Below are 20,756 nucleotides of genomic sequence, written 5' to 3' on the forward strand. Positions count from 1 at the left end.
TTCATCGATGAGAAAATTAGGCCAAAATCAATCTTCTCAGGCCTCTGGGCTTCCTATCACTACCAAATTTGATAGTGAGTGGAAACGTTAAGCGGATGCTTCACATTTATACATTGTGTGAAATATCTGTCTCATTGCTCTATCTGTGACGTCTATGCTATTGCCGCATTTAAAACATCTGGGAACTTGGAAATCTCCGACTTCCGACTTCATTTCGTTAAAAACAGTTGGCCACTCTGAAAAAAACGAGCTCCAACTGGGATTATACATTTTTAGAACGGTCATCCAACTCAGAATTCCAAGTCAGGACTCTTTCTAGAGCTCCGATTTTCCGACATGGAGCACACTGATTTCATGATTTCAGCTCGTTTTCCACCCCGAGTTCCCAGTTTTCTTAAAAGCACCATTATGCATGAGAGCACGAGCCTCCACGCCTGAAGGCCCGTGATTGGTGTGTGTCAGCATAAACTTATTTTAGATCCCAAAACGGCTGTCTAAAATAAATGGATTTGGCCGTTCTGGCGATCGTAATTTACATAGGCTTTCTAGGGCAGACCAGGGCTTTTGGCACCGCAAGGTTGATACGCAGTAACCGACCAGCAGAGTTCCTGACTTCACGCCCCAGACCGGACACTGGGGGCCTTTGTAATACGTGTTTGTAACCGTCGATAACAGTGAGAGTAACAGTCTATAGCAGTGTAATAACTGTTTATAACAATGTACACCACATCTACCAATGCACGGATGCGTTTCAAGAGCCTGCGTTGTTTGAGAATCCTCAGACCCTGACGGGGAGCAGCATGGGGGACAGTACTATCTAGTTGAATGGAAATTAAACGATTATTCCAGATATTATTTAAGGAAGAATATTTAAATTTCAATCATGAATTCCTTTTTAACTAATTTATATTTAACATTATTGTTTAAAACACATTTCGATGTCCCGTTATTAAAACATTTACTGATTGTATCTTTTATTTAATTTATCCACCTTGGCAGACCACTAGAACAAAAAAAGAAGCCTTAATTCCTCCTATGAAAAGGGGAGGGTAAGATCAGAGAAACTGAACGCATCTTGCAACAGGCAAAATACACTATAATTTCTGATATTGTGGTCAAGTAAAAGGAGGACTTTTATTTTGAAGCTATTCCCATTGTTAGAGCAGTCACTCGACGATCTTGTCAAACAATCTTTGCCCTCTTGAACTAGCTGAAAGACTTCCTGTTAGCAACCAGCTCGGGTACGTTTGTGTCTGGTTACCAAAACGGATACGAATGGTCTTGCTTTGCTGACTGTGAACGTTGTTATGGTGTTTAAAACGAGTATTCCTCGAAATAAACAAGGGGACAAGCCAGCTGGCCACTTTGTGCATACGAACTGTCTTGTTAGCGTGTAGCTAGCTATGCTTCAAGCTATCCACCGAACGTTTTATAACGGCATCTAGCTAAATAGCTAACTTTACAGTACGTAGCAAGCTAACGTAATGCTAGTTTTGATTCTGTATTTTTGCTAATCCTCTTGACTAGCTAACATTAGCTAAAATTCTTTATCTCGCTTTAGCGTTAGCTGGCCAGTTGATTTTAAGATGAGCAAGCAACTTACATTTATTGTTGAGCACCTGAATAAAGACCCCTTCAAGAAAAACGTTAACCTGATCACCTTCGACTCACTGGGGCCAATGCAACTGCTGGAGATTCTCAACGATGTTCTGGCTGAAATTGACCCTAAGGTAAGATAATGTAAACAATGGCAATGTAAACAACAACCTCATACTTTTGATCATGACTTGATATTATGTCGCTAATGTTGATGATGACACCTACCCCATTTGGAGCCCCACTACTATTGTTTCCAATTATCAGTCAGTCACCTAAAGTGTGTGTAAAATGTGTGAATGAATTGTAAATCATATTTTATTCATTTCGGTAAGCTATTGATATCCGTGAAGAAATGCCTGACCAAACAGCAAAGAGAATGTTCACTTTGCTAGGGATGTTGAAATACAAACCACCTGGGAATATGTCTGATCTGTAAGTATTCTTGACTGACAACTTACAAAATCAAAGCAGATTTTAGCAGTAGAACCAATGACATTGAATAGAACACTGAGAGTGTTTGCTTCTCACTGTCCTCTTTCTTCATACAGGAGCAGTTTCAGACAGGGCCTGGTGACTGGTAGTAAGCCTGTGATTCACCCTATCCTTCACTGGCTGCTGCAGAGGATCACAGAGCTGAATAAGAGAGCTTACCTGGCTCGCTTCCTGGTTAAGCTGGAGGTGCCTGCAGAGTTCCTGCAGGGTGGTGTCATCACTGACACCTGTCACCAGGTTAGTTTAACACTGACTTCAAGGTGCAAGCATAACATGGGATAATGGGAACGTGGGATAATGACTCCTCCTCTCGCTAGACTAGAGAGATCACACTATGATGCCATGATTAAAACCTTTATTTTATTATTTTTAAGTTCACTGTGGGCCAGAAAGATGTGATGGAATGCATAATTAAGATATGATTCATCATTGCATAGTGTTTGATCTGTTGTTTTTGTAGTATGAAGAACTAATGGAAGGATTCAAGACCTACCATAAGGAGTGTGAGCAACTGAAGAGCTCTGGCTTTTCCACTGCAGAGATCAGTGGAAAAGTGTGACACCTTTTCAATAGGTTTCACATTGAATACGCTTAAGACAGTGCTAAAACACAATATTTTCGCCAACCTCAGGACATTGGTGCTATGGAAGAGGAGAAGGACCAGCTGATCAAGCGAGTGGAGCTGCTGAAGAAGAGGGTAAGACAGACAGTCTGTTTGAGGAAGCCCACCCTGTCATAATGCCTGAAACTCACAGGGACTCGCAGAGGAATGAAAACATGACCTCTTATACACGCCAACAGATTCCTTTTGGTAATGAGACTAGACAGGCATCTGAGAGGCTCACGGCTTCACCCTTTTCCAGGGCAGAAGAGTAGTAGAGTGCCATTTTAGTGGATCATAATTTAAGACCATGCCAGAAGAGGAAACTGGGGTCAGTGGTAGTGGCTCCCGGCTGTCATGTGAGGTGAAACTCAATCTCAGATGCCCAAACAGTATCACCGTTTTTTTCTGTGTCCACCAGGTGGAGTCAGTGTTCAACCACCAGCGGATGCTGGAACTGGCCAGACAATTACATGTGGAACAGGAGAGAGAAGAGTCTCTGGCTCAGCAGAAGAACCAACTAATGATATGGCATGTTCAACGTTCCAATTTACATGCTTTGTAACCCATATTATCAACTTTGCTGCATACAGAGTACACATAAACTCAGCAAAAAAAGAAACGTCCTCTCACTGTCAACTGCGTTTATTTTTAGCAAACTTAACATGTGTAAATATTTGTATGAACATAACAAGATTCAACAACTGAGACATAAACTGAACAAGTTCCACAGACATGTGACTAACAGAAATGGAATAATGTGTCCCTGAACAAAGGGGGGAGTCAAAATCAAAAGTAACAGTCAGTATCTGGTGTGGCCACCAGCTGCATTAAGTATTGCAGTGCATCTCCTCCTCATGGACTGCACCAGATTTGCCAGTTCTTGCTGTGAGATGTTGCCCCACTTTTCCACCAAGGCACCTGTAAGTTCCCAGACATTTCTGGGGGGAATGAACCTAGCCCTCACCCTCCGATCCAACAGGTCCCAGACGTGCTCAATGGTATTGAGATCTGGGCTCTTCGCTGGCAATGGCAGAACACTGACATTCCTGTCTTGCAGGAAATCACACACAGAATGAGTAGTATGGCTGGTGGCATTGTCATGCTGGAGGGTCATGTCAGGATGAGCGTGCAGGAAGGGTACCACATGAGAGAGGAGGATGTCTTCCCTGTAACGTACAGTGTTGAGATTGCCTGCAATGACAACAAGCTCAGTCCGATGATGCTGTGACACACTGCCCCAGACCATGACGGACCCTCCACCTCCAAATTGATCCCGCTCCAGAGTACAGGCCTCGGTGTAACGCTCATTCCAGTGGTGAGACAAAACCGTGACTTATCGGTGAAGAGCACTTTTTGCCAGTCCTGTCTGGTCCAGCCCTTCAAAGTACTGGCTAATTTAGTAGCAGTTGTTCTGGGGACCCATTGTATGTGACGAGAGAATGCTATGCAGCATTATTCTGCCTGCTAATTCCCTCTCAACCTTGTCTGCCCTTGATGTCCTGAAATAAAACAAACCATACATTCTCGCGCGCACGCCTGAAGTGACGTAACATTCTGTGATTTCTGGGGTTCTCCAGAATGAACAACAGCTATAAATGTTGACATGCACAGGAGTCTCATCGTACCCCTACAGAGAAAGGGGGGGGTTGGGTTGAATGCCGCATCCTGTTGCCCAATGTTTGATGTATTTGCCAGGGGTCATGTCTGTCTTGGTAGGAATTGGAGAGGATGACCTCGCTTCAAGATGTGGTCTGAGAAGAAAGAGAACATGTCAGTCTCATTTTCAGACACAAAAAAATGCTATGTTATTGTCATTACTTTTATTAATTCCCTTTCTCTTAGCATATTCTTTTCATGACCGTCTCCCTCGGTTCTTCTCAGTTCAAACATTTTGTCGGGAAACTGCGCAGCGCCGGTGGGTTTGTGCCCATAGGCGACGTTGTTGCCGGTGATGTCTGGTGAGGACCTGCCTTACAGCAGTCCTACAAGCCTTCAGTCCAGCCTCTCTCAGCCTATTGCGGACAGTCTGAGCACTGATGGAGGGATTGTGCGTTCCTGGTGTAACTCGGGCAGTTGTTGTTGCCATCCTTTACCAGTCCCGCAGGTGTGATGTTCGGATGTACCGATCCTGTGCAGGTGTTGTTTACACGTGGCCCGTCGCTGCGAGGATGATCAGCTGTCCGTCCTGTCTCCCTGTAGCGCTGTCTTAGGCTTCTCACAATACAGACATTGCAATTTATTGCCCTGGCCACATCTGCAGTCCTCATGCCTCTTTGCAGCATGCCTAAGGCATGTTCACGCAGATGAGCAGGGACCCTGGGCATCTTTCTTTTGGTGTTTTTCAGAGTCAGTAGAACGGCCTCTTTAGTGTCCTAAGTTTTCATAACTGTGACCTTAATTGCCTACCGTCTGTAAGCTGTTCCACAGGTGCATGTTCATTAATTGTTTATGGTTCATTGAACAAGCATGGGAAACAGTGTTTTTACCCTTTACAATGAAGATCTGTGAAGTTATTTGGATTTTTACGAATGATCTTTGAAAGACAGGGTCCTGAAAAAGGGACGTTTCTTTTTTTGCTGAGTTTTTGAGACATACAGGTAAAGGTTTACATATTATCAGATTGTTGTCAATTACATATTCTAAATTCACCTACAAGTAGATTTATAAGCATGATGTTGGTTTCTTTTAAAATGCTGATAAGGTGTGTTGTCATTTGGATATGTCCAGCTTTTCCAGGCAGAGCAGAGACTGCAGAGACCTCAGCAGCAGCTGAAGGACCTGCGGCAGGCAGCAGCAGATTCCAAGCCAGAGAGTGAGTAGGCGTGTTCTGCATCACCCTCCACACCACAGCTGGTTGAAAAGGTTGAAAGGTCAAGGACACAGCAGATTAGGCTGAATCTCCGTTAATTGATTCACATTTATTAAGGCCCTGTAATCATCTAGTTTTGGCCTCTTTACAGTCACACAGGAGATTTACACATTTATAGTTTCCAAAATGACCAAAGTAAAGAAAGACAGACATGAAAGCTTTTGTGAGTGGCATACCAACAAAGCATTTGACAATCCATTGACTTAAATTACCACATATCAAATGATGTGACCCTCTTGTAAAGGTTTTCAGTCTCATGTAGGCCCACTGTGCATCAGTTAAACAGCAGCATGGAGAACACTATCTACAGTGCATTTTGTAAGTATTCAGACCCCTTCCCTTTTTCCACATTTTGTTATGTTACAGCCTTATTCTGAAATGGATGAAAATATTTGTTCCCCTCATCAATCTACACACAATACCCCATAAAGACAAAGCGAAAACAGGTTTTGGGAATTTTTGCAAATGTCTAAAAACAGAAATAGCTTATTTACAGAAATATTCAGACCCTTTGCTATGAGACTCAAAATTGAGCTCAGGTGCATCTTGATTGGAGTCCACCTGTGGTAAATTCAATTGATTGGACATGATTTGGAAAGGCACACACCTGTCTAAATAAGGTCCCACAGTTGACAGTGCATGTCAGAGCATAAACCAAGCCATGAGGTCAAAGGAATTGTCCGTAGAGCTCCGAGACAGGATTGTGTCGAGGCACTGATCTGGGGAAGCGTATTATCAAATGTCTGAGGCATTGAAAGTCCCCAAGAACACATTGGGTTCTCATTCTTAAATGGAATAAGTTTGGAACCACCGAGACAATTCCTAGAGCTGGCCGCCCGGCCAAACTGAGCAATCGGGGGAGAAGGGCCTTGGTCAGGGAGGTGACCAAGAACCCGGTGGTCACTCTGACAGCGCTTCAGAGTTCCTCTATGGAGATGGGAGAACATTCCAGAAGGACAACCATCTCTGCAGCACTCCACCAATTAGAGATTTATGGTAGAGTGGCCAGATGGAAGCCACTCCTCTGTAAAAGGCACATGACAGCCCGCTTGGATTTTGCCAAAAGGCACCTAAAGACTCTCAGACCATGAGAAACTGATTAAACCAAGATTGAGCTATTTTGGCCTGAATGCCAAGCGTCACATCTGGAGGAAACCTGGTACCATCCCTACGGTGAAGCATGGTGGTGGCAGCATCATGCTGTGGGGATGTTTCTCAGCGGCAGGGACTGGGAGACTGGTCTGGATCGAGGGAAAGATGAACGTAGCAAAGTACAGAGAGATCCTTGATGAAAACCTGCTCCAGAGTGCTCAGGACCTCAGACTGGGGCGAAGGTTCACCTTCCAACAGGACAATGACCCTAAGCACACAGCCAAGACAACGTAGGAGTGGATTCGGGTCAACTCTCTGAATGTTCTTGAGTGGCCCTGCCAGAGCCTGGACTTGAACCCGATCGAACAACTCTGGAGAGACCTGAAAATAGTTCTGCAGCGACTCTCCCCATCCAACCTGACAGAGCTTGAGGATCTGCAGAGAAGAATAGGAGAAACTCCCCAAATACAGGTGTGCCAAGCTTGTAGCGTCATAAACAAGACTCAAGTCTGTAATCGCTGCCAAAGGTGCTTCAACAAAGTACTGAGTAAAGGGTCTGAATACTTATGTAAATGTACTATTTCTGTTTTTTATAATTTAGCAAAAATGTCAATAACTGTTTTTGCTTTGCCATTATTGGGTATTGTGTGTAGATTGATGAGGGAAAGAAATCTATTGAATCAATTTTAAAGTAAGGCTGTAATTTAACAATGTGGAAAAAGTCAAGGGGTCCGAATGCTTTCCGAATGCACTGTATGTTGAGGTTATGCTCTTGAGTTGATTAATTAAAACAATGTTTTGCATACACTCTCTTGATCTAGTTTAATGTTAATTCTTGTGATGAGCAGGTGTGCCTCATTGTGTTTCAAAGACTTTCACAATGATGTAGCCTGATCAAATGTCTCTGTTACTGTCTCTGTTACTGTCCCCGACATAATGAAGAGGCTTGAAGAGGAGATCAAGTTCAACTCCTACATGGTGTCTGACAAACTGCCCAAGGAGCTGGAGAGTAAGAGGCGGATGGTGCAGTACCTGCAGAATGTACCTCCAAGCCAGACATGGGCCAAGCTGAGCTTAGGGACCTAGAGGACAAGGTGAGCTATCAACCTACCTGGGTAATTAAGCTTTAGAGCCTTGCCAGTTTGGTCAATTTGGTTCAAGAATGACTGACAATCACCAAAAAGGTTGTTTCTGACAAATTGAAAGTTTGAGTCTGACTGTTCCCCAGTTTGTCCAGATTCGAGAAAACAACATTGAAATAAATCCGCTGATTGACAAAAGAATAATGCGAAATGACCCCATGGATGATAAACTGTCTCTTCAGGCAGCAGGTGATTTGTTTCTCCTTGTTTCACATTCTTATATATGACATAACACCAGCAATTACATAGGATGAAGGTTATGTCCATTTCAGAATGCCATTCCCTGTCATTGATACTAAATCACACAGGTCTTTGTCAGTTATATGAATCTGTAAGTGCTGGCTGTCTGTGTGTTGTTAAGCGTTTGCTGGCTCTTTGAACTTGTTAGGCTGATTGATGTTGTCTGATGAAGGGAGGCGGCTTTATTTATCATCAAAACGTTTATTCATATTATCATATTGATATTTTAATATTTTGCTGTCTCTTTTAGGTGAGAACAGTCAAGCACGAGACCTGGAGGGAGACGAGGTCATCCGGGGAGACGAGGTAACTAACCACATCTCACAGCTCAGTACTCTGGTCTGAACATCATCGTCCACACCAATAGTAATCCCCTTCCTCACCATTGGAACAGGGTCGGAGCCTTTTTCGATGGGGAGTGATGTATCGTCATTGTCCAGCAAAAAGACTGCTACCCTTATATACAATCCACAGGAGGTTGGTGGCACCTTAATTGGGGAGGACGGGCTCGTGGTAATGGCTGGAGCGGAATGAGTGGAATTGTATCAAACATGGTTTCTTTCTGTGTTTGATTCAATTCGCTCCGTTTCAGCCATTATGAGCCGTCCTCTCACAAGCCTCCACTGATACCATCTGCTCTGTATTCGCACGTTACATTGTACATCTGCTCACCACTCAAAACTGAACATCACTATCCAAACTCTCTCAGAGGATAAAGCAAAATGCATCAGAGATGATATGTTTTCCATCTTTAGGGGTAGATTGATTAAACATTCTCCTGTTTGCTTACGTCAAACTTTGTTGATAAGAGTGAAGCGCGGTACAGTTGTGCGCCGCACTGAACGTGAGATGCTATTTCTGCTCTTATGTAAACAGAGAGGGGCTCACTGGCTAAAGCTACTTATCCCTTTCCCCTCATTCTCCCACATTCCCATGCAAGGTTAAAAATAGACCACAACACGGACTACCTAGAACCAGGACAGTATTGAACAAACTGTCTGAAATGTTAACTGTTTTCAAATCTCTTCTAAATTAATTCCGCAAAACACAAACCATTGCAGTGTGAATCCTTCAACTAAATGTAACTCGATGGCTGATATTTTACCCCAATCGAAACAAACTGACACGAGATTTGACGCCATGTTTGGTTAGATCCCTCTGAACCACTGGCAGAGAGTGGACTCTCAAATTTGAGTGGCTTTTTTGCCTCTGCAACACAGTGCCAGGAGCCATCACTCCTGTGTCAACACACCCTATGCCTGGCTGTATAAGATCAAGGATAATAAGGAAAAACGACCACTCTTCACATCTGAAAGTATGCCTGTTCCTGTTTGCAGAGCAACCTTTGGCCATAAGCAGGTCTATATAAACTGCTCAAAAAATAAAGGGAACACTTAAACAACACAATGTAACTCCAAGTCAATCACACTTCTGTGAAATCAAACAGTCCACTTAGGAAGCAACACTGATTGACAATAAATTTCACATGCTGTTGTGCAAATGGAATAGACAACAGGTGGAAATTATAGGCAATTAGCAAGACACCCCCAATAAAGGAGTGGTTCTGCAGGTGGTAACCACAGACCACTTCTCAGTTCCTATGCTTCCTGGCTGATGTTTTGGTCACTTTTGAATGCTGGCAGTGCTTTCACTCTAGTGGTAGCATGAGACGGAGTCTACAACTCACACAAGTGGCTCAGGTAGTGCAGCTCATCCAGGATGGCACATCAATGCGAGCTGTGGCAAGAAGGTTTGCTGTGTCTGTCAGCGTAGTGTCCAGAGCATGGAGGCGCTACCAGGAGACAGGCCAGTACATCAGGAGACGTGGAGGAGGCCGTAGGAGGGCAACAACCCAGCAGCCGGACCGCTACCTCCGCCTTTGTGCAAGGAGGAGCAGGAGGAGCACTGCCAGAGCCCTGCAAAATGACCTCCAGCAGGTCACAAATGTGCATGTGTCTGCTCAAACGGTCAGAAACAGACTCCATGAGGGTGGTATGAGGGCCCGACGTCCACAGGTGGGGGTTGTGCTTACAGCCCAACACCGTGCAGGACGTTTGCCATTTGCCAGAGAACACCAAGATTGGCAAATTCGCCACTGGCGCCCTGTGCTCTTCACAGATGAAAGCAGGTTCACACTGAGCACATGTGACAGACGTGACAGAGTCTGGAGACGCCGTGGAGAACGTTCTGCTGCCTGCAACATCCTCCAGCATGACCGGTTTGGCGGTGGGTCAGTCATGGTGTGGGGTGGCATTTCTTTGGGGGGCCGCACATCCCTCCATGTGCTCGCCAGAGGTAGCCTGACTGCCATTAGGTACCGAGATGAGATCCTCAGACCCCTTGTGAGACCATATGCTGGTGCGGTTGGCCCTGGGTTCCTCCTAATGCAAGACAATGCTAGACCTCATGTGGCTGGAGTGTGTCAGCAGTTCCTGCAAGAGGAAGGCATTGATGCTATGGACTGGCCCGCCCGTTCCCCAGACCTGAATCCAATTGAGCACATCTGGGACATCATGTCTCGCTCCATCCACCAACGCCGCGTTGCACCACAGACTGTCCAGGAGTTGGCGGATGCTTTAGTCCAGGTCTGGGAGGAGATCCCTCAGGAGACCATCCGCCACCTCATCAGCAGCATGCCCAGGCGTTGTAGGGAGGTCATACAGGCACGTGGAGGCCACACACACTACTGAGCCTCATTTTGACTTGTTTTAAGGACATTACATCAAAGTTGGATCAGCCTGTAGTGTGGTTTTCCACTTTAATTTTGAGTGTGACTCCATATCCAGACCTCCATGGGTTGATAAATTGGATTTCCATTGATTATTTTTGTGTGATTTTTGTTGTCAGCACATTCAACTATGTAAAGAAAAAAGTATTTAATAAGATTATTTCATTCATTCAGATCTAGGATGTGTTATTTTAGTGTTCCCTTTATTTTTTTGAGCAGTGTAGTTGGTGGTCGCTGTTGGATTAAAGGCACGTACTGCACCCATATGTCCATGTCTGAGTGTTTTATGGTGCTGAGAGCTGGACAGGCTGGCGAGGCACATAAGCTGCCTGTCTGAAATAGCAGCCGCTTCCTCCCTGCTCTCCCCAATGCCCTGTTCAATGTGGGTGGTTTCATCTGCTCCCCTGGATAATAAGTGAGTGTTTTGATGTGAAAGGGAACTCTAAACCCACTTCTCAGTGTGGTAAAACAGTAGGTGAGAACAAGAAGCATTTCTGTGGTAAATGGAAAGGACTTATCGGTCTCTCCTGGAGTCATGGGTCATGGTGGAAATGATCACCTTATCAGAGGTATTTTCCATTCTGAGCGTGCGTATAATCACATGTCACCCAGCAGCTGCAGGAGGGCGTCTGTATTATGCCCCTGTGTGCCCATCCTTAGTTAGCTTGGTTTTAAACCCCCTACTAACTAGTCCACCATGTGTCTAGTGTTCCATCGTCCATTGCTTGGCTCTCAGTTCACTTACACCCCAAATTCCCCCAACATAAATAACAGATGTGTTTGCTCAATCTGGAAAGGTTATTCACCCTGCCGAAATAGATTTCACATATACTGTAGGCTACTGCTATTTATAAATATGCACAGTGCGTACCATGTTTAATTATCTACTATTCCATTGTGCTGCATTTTCAAAAACAATCCTCTGTCATGATAAATAGTTCCAGCCCTTCAAATTACTGGCTAATTTAGTCGCAGTTGTTCTGGGGACCCATTGTATGTGACGAGAGAATGCTATGCAGCATTATTCTGCCTGCTAATTCTCTCTCAACCTTGTCTGCCCTTGATGTCCTGAAATAAAACAAACCATACATTCTCGCGCGCAAGCTGCGCATGCCTGAAGTGACGTAACATTCTGTGATTTCTGGGGTTCTCCAAAATGAACAACAGCTATAAATGTTGACATGCACAGGAGTCTCATCGTACCCCTACAGAGAAGGGGGGGGGTTGAATGCCGCATTCTGTTGGCCAATGTTTGATGTATTTGCCAGGGGTCATGTCTGTTGGTAGGAATTGGAGAGGATGACCTCGCTTCAAGATGTGGTCTGGGAAGAAAGAGAAAATGTCGGTCTCATTTTCAGACACGAAAATGCTATGTTATTGTCATTACTTTTAGTAATTCCCTTTCTCTTAGCATATTAGTTTCATGACCGTCTCCCTCGGTTCTTCTCAGTTCAAACGTTTTGTCGGGAAACTGCGCAGCAAGGGGACGGTATTCAAGAAGAAGAGGCAGGAGATTACCGAGCTGAGCACGGGTCCTGCAGCGGACAGAGGAGATCCTAAAACAGAGGCGTGAGGTCAGCCAACAGCAACTGGTAATGCACCTCACCAATCCCCTTTCACAGCAGGGCAGCTATCCACCCTACCTGCTTTCCTCCATACCGCATAAGCCCTCTTATAGTGCTACACGGGCCCTTTCCATCCTGCCCATGTTCATGTAAATTGCATTAAAAGTGAAGTGACATAACCTTCCTGGAAATGACTTCACACCTCAAAACCCTCCCACCTCCTGACTTGCTAAAAGCCTGGCTGACCCAGGGAGGGCTGGGCTGCTGCTATTTGCGAAGGCTGCATCTGTTTCTCTCTATGACGCTGGTATTTTTTTTATCAGTGGCTGCACCCCCCCACCACGGCTGGTTGTCTGTTGGTGCCTGAGCCCCCTGTCCTCTCGCTACCTGCATTCCTGTTCCCAACTGTTACCCCTCCCACATAAAATGAACCATTCGCTGCAACAATGTTGGTTATAGCCTACAGGATAACCCAGAACATGCTAGAAGCCCAGCCTGCCACTGTGAACTATTCATATCAGAACCAAATATTAGAATTATTGTAGTTTAATTAGGTCATTCACATTCAGTCTTTATCAATGTTTGAACAGATTTGCAATAGAGGGCTGGGGATACGTGGGAAGGAAATTGTGTTTATTTTCATCGGTCACAGATTTCTCACTCATCATATACAATAGACTGCACACACACACTGCTACCTCAACCGCATGTAACCTTCTCTTCTTGGAGAACAAAGTGGCCTGTACTCCCAGGTGTGGAACTGAGCCCTGACTGTTTGCGTGGACACAACGCTTCACAGTGTTTAGAGCTGCGACACCGGTGGCAGAGGTCAGTTCCAGATTAGGCTCCGTGCTATATCCTCCCAGACAGGGAGGGAGTCACTGAGTCACAGCTATAGACTTACATTTGTCGATATGGTGCAAACTAATTATAAACATTGAATTAGCTGAGCCATTGTATGTTATTACATGGAGGTTTACGCACCTCAAATTATTAACTTTTTACTGATTACACTCATTAAAATATCCCACTGCCTTGCAGCTCCTGTGGGTGTAGATAGACTACATTGCTCAAGTGCCAGGTGTTTCTAATGAACTCTTGCCAGGTCCCTACACTGACATTTGGTTTAGGATTATAAAACTGGACACAATCTCATGTTATGCTGCCATATTACAAGGCACAAGGATCTCATATTTTGTGCACTAACTGATGACTGGAACCCCATATGCCCTTTCATGCTCTTATTGTTGTCTGTGTAGCAATCCATGGAGGCACAGAAGCGGGTCTCTGGGTACAGTGATACTCAGGAGGAACTGGAGAGGGTGTCGGCCGTCAAGGGTGAACTGGACGAGATGAAGGCACGCTCGCTGGATGACGAGTCTGAAATGGTGACTATACCAGGGGATCGGAGCCACTGTCTGAGTAGCATGTCACTTTACCACAGGGACAGACCTTTACCCACTCCAGGCAACCCCCATACTCAGTCGCAGGGTGAAGCTCATTGCCTTCAGATGCTCGTCCAGATGCACAATTTGTTTTACAAGAACCTTCCTTGTCTGACTGTGCTGTTTTGTTTGTGTCATTGATTACTTTGCATTGATTTAGTGTCTTTGAAACCTTTGAAATACCCCTCGTGCATACTTCAACTGTCATATGTGCTTGTATTCAGGGGAAAAGAAGAGTAGTTGGTGAGTTTCAAGCCAGGTTTGATCACCAAATCAACCTGTTTTATCAATATGTCATTCCATTGCAACGAAGTCCAAATAGAACCAGTTGCAAATGATTAGACCCCAGTCCAATATGTTTTTGAAATTCTTTAAACATTAGTCAGGGTTTCTGGTTAAAGCTGGCAGCTTTCACACTTAGAAGATAGTAGCCTGCCGCTCCCAATGATGGATTCAAGCATTCCTGGCTGTAGCTATAAAGTAGGCTTTCACTCAACTCACCATCTTCCAGATTCATCATATACAATAGACCACATAACCACACACACTGTTATACACACACACACACACACACACACACACACACACACACACACACTGGAGAACGGTGGCCCGTACTCCCAGGTGTTGAGCTGAGCCCTGCCTGTTTGCTCAACCCTTCAAAGGGCTTAGACCTGCAACACCTGTCGCTATACAGTAGACTTTCACTCACCTCACAATCTTCCAATCCCCTGGTTGGCCTTAGACAGCTCTGCCTCTCCATGCACACCCTATACGGCCCCTGCTTGTGTACAACACAGGTGACATATGATTATTAGATGTTATTATGGGCATAGTTAGTCATCTTAATCTGACATTTATGTGGATAATTTTTCCCACCAAACCAGGATGTTGGCATATGGGTTGAAATATGTGTTACTTTGTTTCAGGTGAAGGAACTGAACTCGATGATAGAGGAGAAGAAGTCTGCCCTTGTTTCAGGTGAAGGAACTGAACTCGATGATAGAGGAGAAGAAGTCTGCCCTTGTTTCAGGTGAAGGAACTGAACTCGATGATAGAGGAGAAGAAGTCTGCCCTTGTTTCAGGTGAAGGAACTGAACTCGATGATAGAGGAGAAGAAGTCTGCCCTTGTTTCAGGTGAAGGAACTGAACTCGATGATAGAGGAGAAGAAGTCTGCCCTTGTTTCAGGTGAAGGAACTGAACTCGATGATAGAGGAGAAGAAGTCTGCCCTTGTTTCAGGTGAAGGAACTGAACTCGATGATAGAGGAGAAGAAGTCTGCCCTTGTTTCAGGTGAAGGAACTGAACTCGATGATAGAGGAGAAGAAGTCTGCCCTTGCACCGACCATGAAGGAACCGAGGCCTTTGAGACAGCAGCGTCAGGTGAAGGCCACACGCTGTGAAACTTTGTCTGTAGTTTCATCTTCAAATTGCGTCATTACACAGAGCTGTGTCTATAGAATTAGCCAAATGTACAAGCCCAGATTATTATGCGAAACTAGAAGCTTAGCAAAGCATGACAGGAGGTCAATAGGCTTATCAAAGGAAGGGGAAAACCCTGATGCCTCCACCAGCTGCTATTCACTTTCAGGTTTTAATGTGACATGCACAGGTACGGTGAAATGCATTTCTTGCAAGCTCTAAACCCAACAATGCAGTCATCAATATCAATGTAGCCCTAAAAATATCTTAAGGTAGAACAAAAACATACGAGAAATAAGAATAAGGTTTGCAGGATCTTTGTGGAGTCCATTAACGATAGTTTACATGTAGTCTATATGTAAAGTGTATGATAGGGAAAGCCCCTCACATCCCTTGGCTAAAGCAGGGTATCATATTTTCCAATATGTGTTTTTTATGTATAAAATCATACGGGCTAACAATAACTAATGATGAAAAGATGCGTCAGAAATATTTTAATAGACTAAGCTTGAGCTAAGATTCAGTAAAATGGTGCAAATACATGGGCTTTGATCTGATAGTGATATGAAAGGGGTTGGGGAACCTAACTTTTGCATATAGTACATTTGTACTAATAGGGGGGTATTCAGACCCCTTGACTTTTTCCACATTTTCTTTTCTGATTGGACATGATTTTGAAAGGCACAAACCTGTCTATATAAGGTTCCACAGTTGACAGTGCATGTCAGAGCAAAAACCAAGCCATGAGGTCGAAGAAATTGTCCGTAGAGCTCCGAGACAGGACTGTGTCAAGAGACAGATCTGGGGAAGGGTACCAAAACATTTCTGCAGCATTGACGATCCCCAAGAACACAGTGGCCTCCATCATTCTTTAGAAGAAGTTTGGAACCACCAAGACTCTTCCTAGAGCTGTCTGCCCGGCCAAACTGAGAAATCAGGGGAGAAGGGCCTTGGTCAGGGAGGTGACCAAGAACCCGATGGTCACTCTGACAGAGCTCCAGAGTTCCTCTGTGGAAATGGGAGTTGTCCTTCTGGAAGGTTCTATCTCTGCAGCACTCCACTAATCAGGCCTTTATGGTCGAGTGGCCAGATGGAAGCCACTTTTTAGTAAAAGGCACATGACAGCCCGCTTAGAGTTTGCCAAAAGGTACCTAAAGACTCTCAGACCATGAGAAACAAGATTCTCTGGTCTGATGAAACCAAGATTGATCTCTTTGGCCTGAATGCCAAGCGTCACCTCTGGAAGAAACCTGGCACCATCCCTATGGTGGTAGCAGCATCATGCTGTGGGGATGTATTTTAGCGGCAGAGACTGGTAGACTAGTCAGGATCGAGGGAAAGATTAGCTGAGCAAAGTACAGAGATCCTTGATGAAAACCTGCTCCAGAGCGCTCAGGACCTCAGACTGGGGCGAAGGTTCACCTTCAAACAGGAAACGACCCTAAGCACCCAGCCAAGACAACACAGAAGTGGCTTCGGGACAAGTCTCTGAATGTCCTTGAGTGGCCCAGCCAGAGCCCGGACTTGAACCCGATCAAACATCTCTGGAGAGACCTGAAAATAGCTGTGTAGCGACGCTCCCCATCCAACCTGACAGAGCTTGCGAGGATTTACAGGGAAGAATGGGAGAAACTCCCCAAATACAGGTGTGCCAAGCTTGTAGCGTCCTACCCAAGAAGACTCGAGGCTGTAATCGCTGCCAAAGGTACTTCAACAAAGTGCTGAGTAAAGTGTCTGAATACTTACGTAAATGTGATATTCAAATCAAATGTTATTTGTCACGTGCGCCGAATACAACAGGTGTAGATCTTACAGTGAAATGCTTACATACAAACACTTAACCAACAATGCAGTTTTAAGAAAAATAAGTGTTAAGTAACAAATAATTAAAGAGCAGCTGTAAAATAACAATAGCGAGGCTATATACAGGGGGTAGATGTACAGAGTCAATGTGGGGGGGCACCAGTTAGATGAGGTATTTCAGTTTTTTTTTAATATACATTTGCAAAAATTTCTTACAACCCGTTTTTGCATTGCCATTATGGGGTATTGTGTGTAGATTTGATGAGGGGAAATCCATTTTAGAATAAGGCTTTAACGTAACAAAATGTGGAAAAAGTCAAGGGGCCTGAACACTTTCCCAATGCACTGTACATAACATACTATAACAGTGAAATGTATTGTCATTGTACTTAAATGCTGTAGAATATGCGCATGTATGTGTATTTCTCTGTTCATGTATCTGTGAATGGGGATTTCATTCTTCACAGGAGCTAACTCAAGAGTATGAGGAAAAGAAGACCAAGTATGACAGCTGTGCTGCAGGTCTGGAGAGTAACCGATCCAAACTGGACCAGGTACAATATGAAATGCGATGTGTAGACACCTGACCTAACACCACATATGACATTTTCTATATGTAATTTGTTCACGTACACCACACAATTGCAATGTTCTCTCCAAGAGGAACAGTTGAGTTTCTTCTTGCAGGAGGTGAGAGCTCTGAGGGAGGCGACGACTCGGAGGAAAACGTATACCACTACATCAACTGCATGAAAGAGGTAAGGGGCTCAGGTAGCAAACAACACCTGTTCTGTGCTGCGACAGCCAACCAGAGCTCCTGTTCTCCTCCCCATCTCTCTCTGTTCTTCACAGATCATTGAGTTGCAAATGCAGCAAGCAGCAGATGAGATGAAGGCCCCTGATCCGCAAGAGAGGAGGAAAACCATCAGGAGAGTCTGCCAGCTGCTTAGGACTTCTATTACCGCAGTCCCCTCCATAGGCTCCTATTACAACACGTGTGCATCTGCTACTGTTGCCACACAACTCCCCATACACCTCTCTCAAAGGATGCACTTACAGCAGTCCGTTAGTAGGTTCACCCTCATAGGTCCTTTATATACTACAGCTATGCATTTCAAAGTGTGTCCAGAACTATTGCTTTTTTTTGTTGAAAAATATGTCAATAAAATACTGGTTTAATAAAATCTGTTATGGATGTTTGCTACTGTATGTTGTGTTATTCAACTAACAGGTTGAAACTCACAATAATGGCAGCAATGATCTTGTGAAAGTTAATAGGCTCATGTGACCTCTGACCCTCCGGCTGTTTCACAGGGAGCAGTACATGAAGAACGTTGCAGAGCAGGAGTCCCTGGGCAAGGTGAGCAGAGAGGTGCTGTGTGTGCTTTGTCAGGGTGCAGGCACAGTGCCAATGGCATCTGACATGGATCCCCTGCAAACACAGGGGCCATACTTTAGGTTCTTCCTCACCCTGATCAGAATGGGGCCAGAGAGGAGAAAGTGCATGGCAGAGGGGGCTCCGCTGCATTCCTGCTAAACCATTTGGCCCAGTAGACGAGCTGTAATGTAGACATACAAGCTGCACCTATGCTGGTGTGCTGCAGCAGCACAACACGCAGCAGTGATACATTACTGTAATGCCTGTCCTCTCATCACCTGTGGAGCAGCTGTAGTGTTTCATGCTGATTTCTCTCTACACTAGTCCTCAGTGCATTAACAGTCATCTATTCCCCCCCGCCCCTGGCACATTCATGACAAGCTACTTCTTTATTAGGGTTTCCCATCTATGGTTATGAATAGGCTTGATGCTAATGCACTTGTTAATATTTGGCTGGTCAAGCTTCCAGTCAATGAATACAAAGATCTCATGACCACCCTTCCATTCAGTGTTTGATACAAAACCATATGCTGACACTTGAAAAGAAACTGAAAATGTCTGTTTAACTATGCTGGTATCATACACTGTCTTTGATGTCAAAATGAGCCTGTTGTGCTGATGTAATAATGATTCCTCTTTCCCTTTGGACAACAACAGAAGTTGCGTGAGCAGCAGAAGGCGGTGAGGGAGAGCCACAGGCCCAACATGAAGCAGGTGAAGATGTGGCTCGACCTGGAGCAGCTGATGGTGTGCAAGCTTGGGTGCTTCCTGAGTGCCCAGAGCCAGGCCTCCATTGGTCAGGTCATCCAGGAGGGCGGTGAGGATAGGCTGGTGCTGTGAGAATGAGGAGACTGTCAACGCAGGGCTAACTCTGGTACACTAAGCTCTACCACAATGACCAGGACTTCTCACTCATCTCACTACTGTACTTCATTCTCCAGTTATAGTTCATCAGTCTGTCTCGCTTTTTATCTATTTTAGGTGAGATGATTACTTTTCATCTCTTAATGTAATCAAAACATCTCTGCTTTCATTGCCTAAAGTTAAAAGGATTCAATTTAACCAATCTGTGTTAATCCTGGTTTAGTTAGCTAGTTATGTTCTCTGTGAATAATCCCAAAGTAGGATTTAGTTCCATTAAACAGATTTTTCTTCTGTGAGGAGCACCTTCCCGGTGACGATATTGTGAGAGGTGCCTGATGAATCCAGAACTGAAAGAACACATGATCCAGAAGGTGTCTGACAGATAAGAGGTTTAACTCTCTGGCTCTCTGACTTCAAACAAATCCTCAGCCTCCATATTTTTTGACACATCTTTAAGAATACAGCTCCAATCTATATGTCTAAAGATAACCGCGTACAAAGTGTTGCACTTGGGACGCAGCTGCACTCCGCTATTTTGGGAAACAACTGCCATGACCTTGGGCCGAGGAGCTTGCCTTTTTTGGAAATCAATTGGACCTCTGTTGATATAACAGGACAGTGCAGGGTGAACTGGTCCAGCATTATCATCTTGCATATTGTACCATGGCCAAGTCTATACCCATTTTAACACTTAAAATGTAACAACTACATTTTTTACATATCATATTAGCTACATAATATCCTTTTGTACTTCTCATTTGACTTTGTTAATACAAATATATGCTTAAAACAATACTTTAAGATAATCAATATTTGGTCATAATTCTGTCTGACTAGTCACAGACATCTAAAGGTGATGGATAACAGTGAATGATAAATCAAACTGACAGGTTAACTGTCGTCCTTAGAATATACCTCTCCTATTCACAAATCACTCATTCTGAATACCTCTGTCTATAAATGCCGCCGTGAATAAGGGGACATGTCACTCGCCGTGCCCATGCCTTAGCTTTGGCTGTAGTGAAGCATAACTCAATATTCTGCTCACAGCCACAGTTAGTGCCAGATGGATCAAGAGTGAATTCTAGAAGGCTACTTGACTGGGAACTGATTGGCATAGAATTATAACTGAACAACAGGATTGGCGGTGTGCCACTGGAGGCCTCATTAAGAAGTGTCAACAGATGATAAATGCCAGTCCTGTTTTAAAGAGCTGACAATAATGCCCCCTAATAAATACAGTGGGGTGTCATCTAGTGGCCTTCGCTGACATCCTTCACACCATGATAGCAGTTTGCCTGTGATTGCTTTGCATCTCTTGGTTTGACAAAGAGAATCTGCCTTTGTTTACGTCACATTCTGATTTCAGGTGAGGTGCATGCAAATATATGAGCATGCTGCCTGGGGTCCAGTCACTTTCATTGTTGTTGGTTATCAGGGTTGGGGAGTAACGGATTACATGTAAGGGATTACTAAATACGATAACTAATCCATTGCGTTACCAGCAACAATA

General features: G+C 44.4%; 1 protein-coding gene across 1 annotated transcript; it reads left to right on the forward strand.

Annotated features, from left to right (window-relative positions):
* Positions 1 to 897: 897 nt before the first annotated feature.
* Positions 898 to 20,527, forward strand: LOC106580218 (intraflagellar transport protein 81 homolog). The gene is given in 18 exon segments (XM_045704222.1): positions 898 to 1,730; positions 1,932 to 2,031; positions 2,148 to 2,328; positions 2,552 to 2,647; positions 2,723 to 2,788; positions 7,599 to 7,697; positions 7,885 to 7,987; positions 8,289 to 8,344; positions 12,217 to 12,296; positions 12,298 to 12,358; positions 13,591 to 13,719; positions 15,070 to 15,159; positions 17,469 to 17,555; positions 17,689 to 17,713; positions 17,716 to 17,759; positions 17,854 to 17,934; positions 18,320 to 18,361; positions 19,037 to 20,527. Coding segments are annotated over 17 exon segments (1,503 nt in total). The 5' UTR covers positions 898 to 1,730; positions 1,932 to 1,951; the 3' UTR covers positions 19,220 to 20,527.
* Positions 20,528 to 20,756: the final 229 nt, after the last annotated feature.

This window comes from Salmo salar, chromosome ssa20, assembly GCF_905237065.1.
Source record: "Salmo salar chromosome ssa20, Ssal_v3.1, whole genome shotgun sequence".
Classification (NCBI taxonomy): domain Eukaryota; kingdom Metazoa; phylum Chordata; class Actinopteri; order Salmoniformes; family Salmonidae; genus Salmo; species Salmo salar.